Source organism: Epinephelus moara, chromosome 4 (assembly GCF_006386435.1).
Source record: "Epinephelus moara isolate mb chromosome 4, YSFRI_EMoa_1.0, whole genome shotgun sequence".
Taxonomy (NCBI): domain Eukaryota; kingdom Metazoa; phylum Chordata; class Actinopteri; order Perciformes; family Serranidae; genus Epinephelus; species Epinephelus moara.
In genome coordinates, this window is record NC_065509.1 from 32,843,175 (window position 1) to 32,858,727 (window position 15,553).

Sequence of the window (15,553 nt, forward strand, 5' to 3'; positions counted from 1 at the left end):
GTCAGTTTTTGAGGATAACGCGAGCTCTTCTTCAGCTTCACCGATGCTTTGCTGCTCACTTCCACTCATTTCCCCCTCTTCTCGTTATGTTCACGCTACTTTCAATTCCTCCTCACCTTGGCACACTCACTTCAGCACAAACTTTGCCGTGAAAAATGGACGTGAACAATGACACGCAGCTGTCTGTTAACTTCTGCTGCATGACACACTGATGAATCGATCAAGGTCTATCCAGATTGAGTAAAAATTGCTATAGTTTTTCATCGTCATCGACATACATTTTATTGCAATCCCGTTTTGAGATTTTATCGCCCAGCCTTAAGATGTTAAGTTTCTGTGATAAAGACAACAGCTCCAGTACATGTGAGTAAGTAGACGTTGAGCGGATATTCTTTTGCCATTCGATGTTTAAAAGTTCAAGACTGAACTGTGAGGATCAACTTTTAAGTCAACATGGCAGAAAACTCCTTAAATTTGCTCAAAATAATGTAAAGTTAAAATATAACCACTGTAAACGTCAGCGTATAACTGGACCTTGAGTGGAGACTGTTGTGTCTACTGCCAGGTCTACCTATCTAAACATCATTAAGATACCTAATACTATTACAACTACTCAGGATAACTTAATTGATCCCTATGGGACAATTCAGCAAGTCAAAGGTCGGGGGTCAACAGAGCAATAGACGAGAAGTTGGCTGGAATTCAAGGTCTTCATTCAGGACATTGCAGCAGTGTGGATGTCTGCAGGAAAATAAAGGGTAGATTTTCTACTGAATATGGCACCTTGCTGCCTTTAAAGGTGTGATAATATAATTATGCATGTTGGAATTCAGTGATAATGCAATGTGCTAAAGCACACAACATGTACATGTTGTACCTGTGAATGCGCCTCATGAATGAAGCCAGCAGTAAAGCAGCAAAGCCACCCACTCATAGCTCATGCTTCCTCTTCTCTCATTTTGCTCTACTACCCTCGATGAAACCAAATACAGTACAGCACTGTTCATTGTGTGCAAGGTATGAGGGCGGTGATGAGTTAACTTTCCCTTTTCAAATGCCACTGACTGAAAGCAGACTGGACTCTGAAGTCTGACGAATCAACCCTGGAAATTGAGAGGGGTTGATTGAGCTCAACGGGTCTGTCTGTGTGTGTCTGTCTTAGTTTGTGTTTGTAAGAAACGTGACCATGTGGAAATCATTAGATGTGGGCTTATTCAGCATGCTGGCACATATTTGTTTTTGCACGTGAGTGTGTGGACTGTTGTCTGCCACCTCCAGGTTCAGTAAGTCAAGCACCGCACCCCCGACCTCGACACACATCACAAACCCAATATAACCTGGCTGAGAGATTAAAGGCACAGAACACAGCCTCCGGGAGGAAACAGCAGCTGTTATCATGGCTGCCTGTAGGTGTGGTAGTCACACATCACACACTGTAAAATGTTCTGAGAGACACTGCATCGTCTGTTCATGTCCAGTCTGAACCAGAGTTTTCCACCACAAACACTTCATGTTTGTAGCAATGTTTGTTTACAGTCCTTCTTGTGTTTATTTGTAGAAACTTTGTGAGGACTGCTGGAAATTACAACTCAAAAGATGATAACCTGTTGATTATGCATCACTGTGGTTACAATTTGATTATATAAAAGTGAGGTCTTTAAATTTTGTTGTGGTTATAGCTGTACAAGGTAAGGACTTTTTTGTAGAGACACACCTGCCTCAACATCCTAAAGCTTCAGTGTCATACTTTAGTCAGCAGCTGAATCAAAGCCTTTGTGATGCAAGAAATGATCAAAGTCTCATTCATGTTCTCATGATATCCAACTTAACTCATTATCCAACTTTTGATTTTCCCAATTCAGTTTATGAGTGCAGCACTATTTGGGAACCAAGTGTCGAATTTCTAATGTAGTTAGAGAGGAGGTTTTCAAATAATGTGTTCCTGCGGCTGCGTTTAGATGCAAAGCAATTAGTTGAGTAATTTATCAACAGAACATGTACCGGCAACTAGATTTGCTTGTTCCAGCTTGCCCAATCTGAGTTTTTTTGCAGCTTTCCTCTGTTTTATGTAATGTAAGTTGAGAATCTTTGGATTTGGACTATTGGTTGGACAAAATAAGCAATTTTGAGATGTTATTTCAGGCCCTGGGAGACTTTAAAAGGCATCTTTTGTTATTTTGGTTAATCAGAAAGATAACCAGCACATCAATCAATGAGGAAAATAATATATAATCAGAGCTGTAACTGCATCACAGTGTGAAGCTGTGTAATTTTACGAGCTTGACTAAATGAAGTGAATTACTGACGGGATGGTGGGAAATCTAAAATTCTGTGGTGCAGTTTGGAAAATGCTTAAGTGCACACAACTTGCAAGTCAGTGGAATAAATCACTTATTGGGTACTACAAGAATCCAAGTTCACTACACACCTGGAAAAAAAGCAACTTGCCATACTCCGGCAAAGTGCCATCAAACACATTGTATCTTTGTGTCTTAACGCCTCTTATTCCTCGATATTTTTTTAGATGACGCTTCGCCTCGCCTGACTTTATGAGGCTCTGAAAAACACATCAAAGGAGTTATGCAAATTGACTGTGACACAGGCAATATAACCTCCTACATGAGTTAAAAAGCAGTACTGGGATTGGATTTAGCAGCTCAGCTGCAATTCAAAAACCTGACCAGCAGACATTTAGAGAATTCTAGAAATACATTATTAGCCTCATTAGTCACATTTGTAGATACAGAGACCTACAGCATCACACTGTGAAATGACACTCGACCCGCAGAGCAGCACAGGACCCCTGGCAGTGCATACAGAACTGCTGAACACATTAGTCGGTTAATAGGCTACTTAAAACGAGTAGGAGAGAGAGGAGGAGGAGGAGAGTGGAGGAGGAAGAGCCAAAGTCAAAGGGCATGAGGGGGGCAGGGAAGTCACTGACAAGCAGATAGAAAGTATTGAAAGAGAAGTTGAAGAGGGGAGTGGAGCGGGAGGGGGAAGGAGGGGGAAGTGGGAGAGGAGGGAGAGGGGTGAACCTCCTGGAAGACATAAATAGGCGAAAGAGGACTTGGAGGCTTGCAGTCACTCCTCTCGACAGCCACATCCATCGCTCTCCTCTCCTCTTCTCCTCACCTGCAGCCCTCCTCTCCACTCATCTGCTGCAGCCCTCCATTCATCTGGAACCCTGAGCTACACCAGTGAGTAATTTCTGCACCACATCCTCATCCTGTCGCCACAGCACAGAGATCCTTAAGTTAATGTCAGCTGTACTATAGAGGGAAACTAAGTATGCATGTATAATTACTGGCAATTATTTCTGCAACTGAGGATTTTTTATGCAATCTTATTTAAGTGAAAACAAATGCAGACAGAGCAAGCCAACAAATGACAAGCAAGTGTGGATGTTACTGATTTTATATGCATGCAATGTGTTACATTTTGGAGCAATCAGTGTTGCAATGAAATGCCCAAAATTAAAATGACTACTAGATTAAGAGCAAAACTTCTTGTGGATAGCAAGTCTACAGATTTAAGTACTTGCACTGAGCAAAATTTATACATTAAGTGGTCTGCTTGATTGAGCAATAAACTAAAACTGCATATCACTCCATGTGCATGCTGTTCATGTATTTACCTCTTAGAAGCAAAGATGTGCTTCATTTAAAATGAATGCATGACACACAGGGGAACACTTAGCTCAATGACTCTTCATTAATCACTCATATTCACAGAGGAGTTTCTAAAATGCACTGTTAAAAGAAAAGGACTTGAGAGAGAACACCCAAACTAGTCAGGAGTCACTGAAAGAGTTCAGTGAGGTTGCAGGATGAGTCCCATGTAGCTGCTGAGGATGATATGATGAAAGCTCGGAAAAGTCAGCTGGCACATCTGTATTCTTTGAGGCAGGAATGCGGAGCTCACCAGGCTGTAACTATGGCAACAACACAAACCAAACTTTCACCATTTGCATCTAAAGTAATGCAAGATCTCCCCCTGCCAAGCCGACACAGCTTAATTTGGTTTACAAGTCTAAACAGTGGAAAAACAGCAGAGATGGTTTAAGTGAGAAATCTTTCCCTCTGACTCACATGGCCCACTTGTTAAACTCGACGCTGATGCTGCAGCCAGACACTTTGCCCTTTCACCAATTGTCCTTGTCAGTCTTGTCAAAATCAGTGAGACAAATGATAACTAACTGTAAATCAGGCTGTTGTAAAGCCTTTAAGGTGCACAGGGACAGAGAAAATGTGTGCAAAAAGAGTGACAAAATCCTTTTTGGCAAAACAAAATTAGTTGAATCCTTAGAAAAAAGACTTTCGTGGTAACAGCTGATAAAAGGGTGGTGTTGCAACAGCAGAGCAGAGAGCATTAAAAAGTTTGTAGTATCTGGCAATCACACTTGTGCACATTTGCAGCTGGGTGACTCAGCTTGACAGAAATATAACCGCTGACTTTTCTCCTGTCTTTGTCCACCCTCGCCTCCTTCAGGTCCTTCATCCAACCCCACATCAGCCCTCACTATCATGGACACCACAAGGAAAATGCTCTCCATCTGTGAGGCACTCTACCACCTTATCGTCATGATGCTGACACTGGGCCAAGGAGTTCATTGCATGCCTGTTCCTACTGACGTCCCCATGTGCACAGCCCCAGACACTGCCCAGTACAGGCTAACGTTCTCCGGCAAGTGGACCCAGGCAGCTTTCCCTAAACAGTATCCTGTCTACCGCCCCCCTGCACAGTGGTCAAACCTCATTGGTAAGCGCACAGCAAGCCAGTGTCCAACTGGTGGTCACAGTATTGGCAGCAGATGTGGGAAAGTAAACTGATTGCATGAGTAACAGTAGCAAAACTACATACAGAGAGATATATTATAAATACAAAGTTTGTTTGAAAGAAGAAAATATACTGACAGATGTTTCTTCCCATTAAATGTCACTGATCCTCTCAATACTTCACTTAATATACTGCAAAATATTAAGTTATACAACTTGATTAATATCGACAAACAAGAAACGACAACCTTCTTTCTACATCCTTTTGCAGAGCGGTACATATAAACTGACTAATACAGTTAATCTGATGACTGCAGGCTATTACCTGTTCCAACAGCTGACTTCCTTTTCCTCTACTCCCTGCTCGTAGGGGTGACCCACAGCTCTGACTACCACATGTGGCAGCGTAATGAGTTTGCCAGCAACGGAGTGAGGGAGTTTGCGGAGAAAGGCGAGGCCTGGACGCTCATGAAGGAAGTCGAGGCGGCCGGCGAACGCATCCAGAGCGTTTATGGGGTCCTCTCCGCTCCCGCTGTTATGGGAGGCACAGGCCAGACGAACACTGAGTTCGAGGTCTTTGCCAGGCACTCCTATGTAAGTCTCTCAACACCTGGTTCCCCTCAATCTGGGTCAGCACATTAAGTGTGTTAAAGGTCTTTTTCTGATGGGTGAACATGGGTAACAGTGTGGTGAGATGCTTCCCTTGCCTAGGTCAGACAGATTAAGGATTTCTAAAAAATGTTGGCAATCATTGCACTCCCAAGACCAAGGATAGTTTTTATCTTATCTTCGTAAGTAGTTTTAGCCATCATTCTTATCAAGTTTAATGATATTTTACTGCCCCTACACAGAGCTCTACAATTGAGTGCACAGATTATGCAGATTTCCAGTTTGACTGTGTTATAAACAGATTATTTAGAAGTGAAATTCAAAGTCTTTGTAAGAATTATGCCCCAACTATCTGCTGTAAACATCCATTGCACTTTGCAGAATTCCAAATTGGTACAACTTTGACCTCCACAAACCAATATAATGGACATTTTGGGTGCATTCACTCCTGCTAAACACCCAAATCAGTGTTTTACATAGCTCAGCAGTGTGCCTACCCCTGTGAACTCTGTTGTTAAGTTATTTCCACTGAGGTTGTTACATAATCCCAACATAACAATGTGACTAACAATCACCAGAACCATAAAACTAAGACCACGTTGTAAACTCACCAAAATTACCTAATATTTTCAAGAAAAACATTTAACACCACAATAAAACCAGCTCCAGACTGTTTTCCATAATGCTTCACCCTAAAGAGCGCTTCCCAAATTTACCAAGCCTAATTTATGCCTCTTCAAATTATGTAAAACCTTGCAGGAGTTTGCCATTAAACTTCCATCTGATGAGTCTCTGGGTAGGTCATAAAGTTCGAGGACACATCTCCCCAAACACAATGTTAGGCTTGGACACAAGACGAGACAGAAAGAGGGAGTCCAAAGTGTGGTTTGGAGGTGAGAGAAAAGGAAAACAGGCCAGTTGGAGACAGAAGATGCTCACCAATACAAAACGAACTGTACTCTTGTACTTATGTAACACCACATGTGTAGGGAGGCGGGTGAGTTATTGGATTACGTATGGTGCTGAAGACTACAAGTTTGAAAATGAAAAAGAATCTGGACATGTGGAGTTAGAAAGAAGTGAGTTTACCAGACCTCTGTAGCATCTTGGCTTCAGGCTAACGGCTCCAGGCTACATTAGCAGTTACTAACGTAACACACATAAATCTTTATCTGAGGTTTCAGCTGCTGATTTGCATTGTGGGTAATGTAAGCAGCAGGAATGAATGGAATAGAAAAAGACTGTAGAGAGGCAAAGTCCCTACCCTTACGATGTCCCCAGTTGGACCTCATTTTCACATGTATGGTACTAAATGTTGAGAGACAAATCATTTTTTGATCTCATTTGAATTGAGCCATACACAAATGATTTAAAAGATCATTTTGCAAGACAAAAAAGTCACAGATTATTGTAGTATAATTTGGCATTGTGAGAAACTGCTCAGTAAACTACATCTCTCTGCGCGATATCCGTCACTAATAGCAGCTAGCTAAGTAACTTACCTATGTTCCACACACAAATGTGACATTATCTTATGACATCACTTATGCAATTTTTGTAGTCTTTCTAATTAGGTATTTTCATAGTCTTATACTTTAACGGTATTACAACAAACTTTCTCTGACCGCTACCCTCAGCTTTATTTTGAGCCGCACAACCCCTTTGCAACTAGCATTAGCCCTGCTATCGGTGCTAACTGAGGTCACAGTGATAACACAGTTAACAATGGGGTTTTGCAGCTCAAAACTGGGTACAGGAAGGTGGGCACAATGTTTCCACAATAACGCTGATAGGACGGCATTACTAGGAATGATCGCCAAATGAGCGGCAGCGCTACCTAGTTCCCACCAGACCCAGGTGGTGCACACTGCAGTAAACTTAAGGGTGTCCAAATCAACCAAACATATTCTCTGCAGTTAACCAATTATTAGCCATATTAACCACTGACATCCCTAATTTCAACTCAGAGCAGAATAACCCACTTCTATCTTTGTGGCTTTAACCCACTGCTCAACTGACACGACCTCAGGTTAAAGAGTTATCAACTGACAACCACTGAGACCAAATGATATATAGTGTCCTAAAACAACCCTTTTCCATTCTCTTTCCCACCCATGCCTCTCTCCTTATCTCCAACTCTCACTCTGGCCCACCTCCTTTCTCTCTCTCTCTATGCTCTGTCTCCGACCCCACGCTCTGCTTCCTTCTCTCTATCTGCAGCTGTCATTTATCGTGCGTCTCGTTCCAAGCCCAGATTGGTTTGTGGGTGTGGAGAGCATTGACCTGTGTGATGGGGACCACTGGAAAGATAATGTGTCGCTGGACCTTTTCCCGTATGACGCAGGAACTGACAGTGGGTTCACCTTCTCTTCGCCAAACTTTGAGACCATCCCACAGGATAAAATCACACAGGTGGGTCGGACTGAGCCAAGTGCAGCATCCATCAATCCAAAGCCAAAAACCACTGATCGTGAAAACAGGGACATGAACCCAACATTGCTTGATAAGACCAGCACATTGTTTTATACCACTTTGTGTGTAAAGAAGCCGCCATATTGTTGAAATTTTGTCAACTGTGTTGTTCCTTCCTAGATGAGCTCTTAGTACCCTAAATACTGAACACAAGATTATCTTATTTGCCAAAAATCCTGTATTCCTTTAGCATTAACAACGGGACGTTGCTATAAACTTTTATTCCTTGTCCATTTCCCCTCCATAGATCACCTGTTCCTCACCTAGCCACCCCGCTAACTCCTTTTACTACCCCCGCCTGAAGCATTTGCCGCCCATCGCCAAGGTAATGCTGACCAAAGTAAAGAAGACCAATCAGATCATCAGCCTGCCTGTCGAACCCACCCAATCCAACCAACTGCCAACAGGGAACGAGATCGAGGACACGCTCATAAGTAAGTCTGAAGATCGTAATTACTCAAAGATCATAAATACAAATTTTGCACTAGCTGAATCTTGGTATGTTGAAGAGTAAGACTACACAAGGTACCTTTGAAAGGATGGTTCGGATCTTTTGAAGTGGGGCTGTATAAGGTACTTATTCATTGTCAGCATCTTACCTACGGTAGATGGCGGTCAGAAGCAGGCAGGAAGACGTACATGGAAACTAAGCAATGTACGGCTGTGGAGAGGTCAGCAACAAGATTTATTTTAGTCACCTAAAAAAATTTATATTAGTTTAAGTTTATGCTATATCTAGACTATTTTCGCCACATAACTTTGCTGTCATACAGTGAATTCCGATGGGGAAGACTCCAGACTCCATTGGTCTATCACTGCCTTGATCAGTTATTTTGTTCGCGTTGATGTGTGACTTTGGTGTTTAAAAGAGTTGGTCTGGATTCACTTAAGTCACACAACTACACAAAATTACAAACTAATCAAGGTATGGGTAGACCAGCAACTCCGGTGTTCATTGAGCTAAAATGACCATTTTTGTCAATGGATCTGGTGGCTTTGACGAGAGCATAAATGGGGAACTGTAGCCCTTAGCAGCTTCCCCCGTCAGAAAGAGCTGTCTGCATCGAGGTCAAGTGGTCAAAATATTCTCAGTATAGCGTACACTTAAACTGATATTGATTATCTTTAGGTAACACTTTTTTTAGGATGGATAAAATGCGTTTTGCTGCTGCCCCCATCTGTAGGTGTACATTGCTTGGCTTCTGTGGTAGTATTCCTGCCTGCTTCTCCATAATGGGGGCGTGCAGACTGCCATTTAAAGTCGGTACTACACAGACAAAACACTTCATACAACCCTACTTTAAAAGATCTGAGCTTTCCACATGAGTTCCAGGCCAGAACGTCCAATAGCAAAATATGACTATTTTACAGGTTTGAGATCAAATCAGATATCTAACTTGCATATATACATAGCCAGCACAATATAATCAACAAGGTTATATAATCAACAGGATTGCATCACCATTCCTGTCCTTATCTGCCTCTCTCCATTGCAATCCCACTGATCAAACAATATATACATTTAAAAGAAAATAAAGTGTACAGGCTCTAAATTGTGCCAGACCAGATGAAGGATTTCACACAATGATAGGAGCTTGGGTCTCAAGACTTCTGCTGACTCAAATGAAAGCATTTGGGAACCATTACAGGCCACACACAAGCTCAATTACTTTCAACCTGAAACAAGAGAAGCCAAGTGAATGCAGGGAATCAGAAAATGCTAGGGGCACATCTGGCATCCAGTGGAAAACTCTAAAGGCGAGAAACTGAGAAAGTTAAACAGCATTTTAAGAAAACTATACATAGAAACTGTACAGCAACGTTTGGGTCGTGACCCAAAATAGGATGCAGACACGTATATTTTAAGAAGTCCTAGATCCATAGGGTGAAGCTGGATTTACTTATGCTGGTTCCCAGACTGTTAAAATTTAGGACTCCCTGTTGTAGAGATTAGTGGTAACAGTAAAAAAGAAAAACAAAAAGGCACAACTGCAAGTAAGAATAGGAAGGCAGCTTGGAAAAATATAGATGAAGAGTGTGTCAAACTAGAAGTAAAGCCAACAATGCAGTACTCAAACAACCTGCCTGTGTGACTGATGCTCTCCAAGGAGGGGGAAAATAACCTTTTATAAAAACACAATTTACCACAGAAAGTCTTAACAGATGACTTGACCAGGGAAGGGTTTTGGGGGCAGGAATAAAGAAACAGATAGTGTGTCAGCCTGGCAACAGAGCTGACAGCGCAGCCGTCAGATTCAGTGTTCAGGGTGACTGTAAATGTTTGACTCAGCATCACAGACTACAAGTCCATTCCCCTGACTACACATCAACAAACAACAGAGAGGGGCCAGGAATCTGTTGGGGTTTCCTGCCTTGATCCCAATGCTCCATCCTACCCCTGGCTGTTCATCCTTACCTCCCTCCATCTTTTTAATGCCTGGAGACACAACCGTCATTACAGATTAGAAATCACCTGCTCTGAATTGTATGTGAAATACAAAAAAGATAAATCACATTTGCCTCTTACAGCACTGTACCACCTCATCCTTCCCTCTGTCCTTAATGGACACACAAGGTGAAGGCAGATATGACTTTCTTGTTCCATCCCTCCATCCGACCGTCCATCCATGTAGCTTCCGTGCCGCTTCCCATCCTTCTGCTTTACTCTTTAACCGACAACTAAGTCTGTGATACGAATCAGCTGTACGCAAGGTTGGCTGAGGTAGCCCGACAAGTTCACCATGTTGAAGACAGGGATAGGCCTGTCACTGTAATTACATTATTGACTTATTGAAGTCAGCAAAAATGATCAAGGTCATGTCTGTATATCGAATGATACTGCGAATTTGTTTACATCAGAATGTCGCCAACATGATGCTGAAATAAACAACAGTGTTTTCACGACTATTAAGACTTGGATGCAGCCCCTGCGCTGAGAGACAGCTGAGAGATATATAGCTAGTCATTTCTGGTTAAATTGGTTAAGTTCATCCTCTCTTTGCAAAGGTGTACTTGCATTATTATGGTATTATCATTCTATGAATGGCATAAAATGCTCTCAAAATGACAGTATCATTAATCGTTATTATTTCTGGGATGATATAACATCCAATAAAACTATTTATCCAGAAAAGCCAAGAAGAATGAAAGCAAGCAATAAATAAGATGAGATAACAGATGAGCTCCCTTTCCCTGTATTACTGTACAGCTGAGGTGCCTTTTAGCAAGGCTCTAAATCTCTTTCTGCTGCAGCTGACTCATTAGGTGGTAGCACTGTTTACTGTGAGGCTAAACTGATGTAAAGCAAGCACAGTCAGCACAAACTCACTCAATAAATGAAGGTTAAAAAAATTCAGTTATAATTATACTCCAGCAGCGCGACCACTGCCAAGAATTTATAACGAGAAGCTATGGGTTCATAAAGAGCTGCACACACAGCATGCCACCATTGCTTCTAGTTCCTATTCATTATTTTATTCACTTTTTTTTTTACAGTTTTAAAAGGGTTAAAGAGCAGTCATGTCTCCTATTATGACTTATCCCTCCCCTTTCCATTCAAACCTATAAAAGGAAACTCACAAATTATAACCATTTGCCAATTACAAACAGACAAGCAACAACTGTGCAAATTTACAAACTAACCCTTAATGTCAATGTGATTATAATCCTCTCCTCTCACTGCAGATACCCCTCTGGACTGTGAGGTGTCAGTGTGGTCTCCTTGGGGCTTGTGCAAAGGCAAATGCGGAGACTCAGGCGTGCAGCACCGCACACGCTACATCATAATGCACTCAGCCAACAATGGATTAGCCTGCCCCCTGCTGGAGGAAGAGAGGAAGTGCTTCCCCGACAACTGTTTATGACTAGGCCAGGAGAGGAGGGAGAAGAAAGAGCGCAAGGAGAGGAGGGAGAAGAAAGAGAGGAAGTCCAGGAAAGCGAGGAAAGGACGAAGGCGGAGAAACAACAACAAGAGGTCTGCGGTGTATTCACATGAGGCATAAATATGATGACTCCCTTATTTCCTCCCTGGCTACGCCGTCCGTCTGAGGAGATGACTGATGTACTGTTTGATTATCTGAGTGTTTAACTGCAGAAGAAATCTCATCCTCAAGTCACACTGATAAATCTGACAGCACGAGTGAGGTGTAGTTTGGCAAACCGCTATTAGACACCGACTCAGTTTTGGCAGATTATCAAAATTGTCTGGGGAACAGAACAATGCTGTTCTAAACACAGCCTTTAACTGAAATAAAACTGAAATATAAACATTTGTTTGCTCACAGTGGATTAAAACTCCTCGCAGCTTTCGTCAAGCAGAGTTACAAAGAAATCCAAATAAATGATACTGAAGATCTGAAGTCCCTACATCCAAAAAATACTTAACAGAAGATCAAAATAATGTAAGCTGTAGCACAGGGGAAAACATGATGCCTCAATTGTTCCATCGGCAGAAGTTAAGTAGTACATGCAAAAAAGCAAGTCAGACATAGAAATGAATAAAAGGTCCTCCCTGCATTTAAGACATAATGTGTACACATTGTGTTTGCCCTCCTAAAGACAAAGAATATATTTATTGACAGGATTTTAACCTGTAGTGTACAGTATATCAAATCTGAAAGTAATAAGTTGTATGCCTTTATGTTATTGAGATATTAGTTCAGTTTTTTTTTTTGTAAAAAATGCTAAAAATGTACAAAAAATGTATGTTTTCTGTATGGTCAATAAAGTGTAAATACATCTTATGATCTTGTGACCTTATTGATAAGTGTTTATTAAAAAAAAAGAGACTGAAGGAAGGTACTACATCAACAATTGTGAGTTAAATTGTTTTCCATGATATCGATTCAAATCTGTCTTCAGTGCCTGTGCTAAGTGCAATTTCACTTTCAAATCTGAACCACACATCTGGGCTCCCGAGGTCGTATTACTGAGGCCGGGGCTTGAGGATCAAATTGAGTGTAGAGAGAATTGTTTATTTGAACTGGATGACCTGAGTTCAAGCCCCGGTGTTGGCTAAGATTCACACTGATGAAGTGTCGGTGATAAAACTGATGAATGTGCTCACCAACTATTTAAAACAGTTCACCAAATGTTGATTTAGTTCACAAGGCCTAGAAGTTCGCAGAGCGCACTTCACGCTGTGATGTCCAGTGCAGCGCATCCCACTATAAAGCAGGGGTACCATTTAATAGGCAGAACAGACACCAGTTACACATAAAGTGACCTCTTTTTCTTGGAAGGATGATGACAACACAATTTGAAACAGAATGAAAAAAAAACAGTGAACGATATTGGCGTAAATATGTAAAACAGATAAAATTCCCTGAGAGCCCCCCCTCCCTCCCTTTCCACCAAGCAACATAGAAAGCATACTGCGGATGACAGATTGAACAGCAATAAGAACTGAACATCTGGTGAATGAGGGAGCTCCCTGGAAAATTACTGTGACAGAGAAACAGGAGCAGATCCAGTTTCTGGCTTTCCTTAGTAGTTTCATCCGCTAACTCAGACAGAGGTAAGTGTGAAGTACACGCCAAGTATACAGTGCTAAATGATGAAGAGTACATTAAGCTATGTATGCATGACCAGGGATTTTACTGCTATGCCAACTAGGTTTCTAGGATTTTGTTTTGGTATGCTCAGGATACATGAAAAAGTGAAAATGAGCATATTTTCTGCTACTCAGAAATGTTTAAAATACACAAACAACAAGATCAAAACTCTTGTCACAGGAAAACACGACTTAAAATGTTTTGAAAATGGCAGAAGGAAATATTGTATGAATTGACTCAGTGGTAAGAAGCACTATTTGGTCCACAGTGAATTGCAGACTCTTCAATGATAGTACAAAATGTTTCAAATAAACTACAGAGAGACTAGTTTAAGACTGAATCTACCATTCTTATGTAAACGTATTGATTTAGTATTCACACTTTCTGTAAAACTACTGACGTGTGGGAGGAGAAAGAAATCTGATTCTTTGCTTACTTGAGGAATAACAACTTTTGCAGATGCTGAACATGAGAAGGCTTGATTCTGTGCGTGGAGGCGGGGGGGTTTACTTTATAAGTGACCTCATCTAAGGTTAGCACATGGCAGCTATTGTATGTAATGGTCTCGAGTACAATTTCCACTCAATTTCCAAAGACGTTTGAACTCTTTCATACTGTAATAACAGACACGGTGACACTGGTAATCATTACTGCCTAAGAGGTTAAAAGGTGAACGTATTTTACTAGAAAGAAATAAGAAATAAGTCAGCAAACCAGATGAGAAGTGCATTTATCTAATTTATCAAGATTAACCATCAATCATTACACTACAGTCTGGTGTGCTCATACATATTCTCACCCAGGAGGGACAACCAAAGCGGATAAACACTTTTGTCGATATGTTCTTCTTGCATCTTGTTGATAGCAAGTGATCTGTCCCTCAGAGCACAGTTCTGCATCTATCACTTTAGATTCAGTGTGGTAAATGGAGAGTAGACACTGGGCCCCATAGTGAAAATAAGTCTACTGCAGCATCAAAATTGAGCATAGCATTAGTTCAAGCAGGACATGATGTCAAGCTCAGCTCACATCCCAGCTATATCAGCTGATCTCAAACAGCCCAATCAACTGATGGAGCAGCTGATTGATGGAAGGGAGTCAGCTGATAGATCACATGATTTCTTTCTATGCAACCAATTTGCGAATCTCAATCTTGGCGCCCTATTTAAACTGCTCTGGCCTGCCTACTGTTGCTGCTTCCTCTGCAAGCCACTCTGCAACCTGACTCCACCCCAGCTTCTCCTTTTCATGCTGTGTCTGACTTATCAGTGTCATTTCTGTTTGTCATTGATGCTACTCTGTTCTGTTCCTGGAGGGTCTTCGCTGCTGCTTTCCCTGCCTTAGGCTTTCCATGTAGGCGCATGGAAGGGCAGGCGGGTTTACTTTCTCTGCCTCTGCCTTTCCTCGTTTGCACGTGGAAGGGCAGGGAGGTTTGCTCTCTCTGCCTCAGAGAGGTTTGTTCTCTCTGCCTCAAGCTTTCCTTGCTTGCACGTGGAAGGGCAGGGAGGTTTGCTCTCTCTGCCTCAGACCTTCCTCGTTTGCATGTGGAAGGGCAGAGAGGTTTGCTCTCTGCCCTTATGCTTTCCACATAGGCGCAGGAGAGAGGCTTTCTGCATAGGCCCGAGTAGTCTCGCGTGACCAGCCTCCCTTACTTCAGAATGGGAGTCTGGGAACATTCGTCTTTTGTTTTGTAATAGAAATGGGCGGGGATATCCAGACCACATGACGGCATTGCCATAGGTGCAGCAGTGTTACATGTAACAGAGACGTTGCAGCTCTGCAATATAGCTGAATCAAATGAAATCATATCCACTTTAATCTCTTCTTGCGATGCACTGAACACTTCCTTTTCTGTTGTACTACGGACAACAATTCGGGGAACAGCAATTCCGGTGTAGGCGGGTGTAAGGCAAAGCTAATCAGCTGTTGGTCGAGGAAGTATGGAAGTACACAGATTTGGATCCAATCACATCACTGCCGAGGCCATCACTGTCACTAAGGCCCGAGAGGCCCCAGAACAAAGCCATACCTCCAAATAAAAACTGCAAATGGAAATTAAGTTTTCTTTGACTAAAGTGTTCCTGACTGAACTGGAATTACGTTCTCACAGCTATACTCCTCCACCAACTAGTCAAGTTATAG

General features: G+C 42.0%; 1 protein-coding gene across 1 annotated transcript; it reads left to right on the forward strand.

The window, feature by feature from the left end:
* The first annotated feature begins 3,060 nt into the window (after positions 1-3,060).
* On the forward strand, positions 3,061-12,590 carry spon2b (spondin 2b, extracellular matrix protein). Its single transcript, XM_050042217.1, has 6 exons — positions 3,061-3,200; positions 4,492-4,761; positions 5,149-5,372; positions 7,608-7,799; positions 8,107-8,293; positions 11,544-12,590. Exons 2-6 carry the CDS (start codon positions 4,527-4,529, stop codon positions 11,720-11,722), a joined length of 1,017 nt encoding a protein of 338 aa, XP_049898174.1. The 5' UTR covers positions 3,061-3,200; positions 4,492-4,526; the 3' UTR covers positions 11,723-12,590.
* The last annotated feature ends 2,963 nt before the right edge of the window (positions 12,591-15,553 follow it).

Coding starts and splice junctions, on each gene's coding strand:
- spon2b (XM_050042217.1), top strand. CDS start 4,527: ATGGACACCACAAGGAAAATGCTCTCCATCTGTGAGGCACTCTACCAC. Junction 5,373..7,607: donor TCTTTGCCAGGCACTCCTAT/GTAAGTCTCTCA, acceptor CTCTATCTGCAG/CTGTCATTTATCGTGCGTCT. Junction 7,800..8,106: donor CACAGGATAAAATCACACAG/GTGGGTCGGACT, acceptor TCCCCTCCATAG/ATCACCTGTTCCTCACCTAG.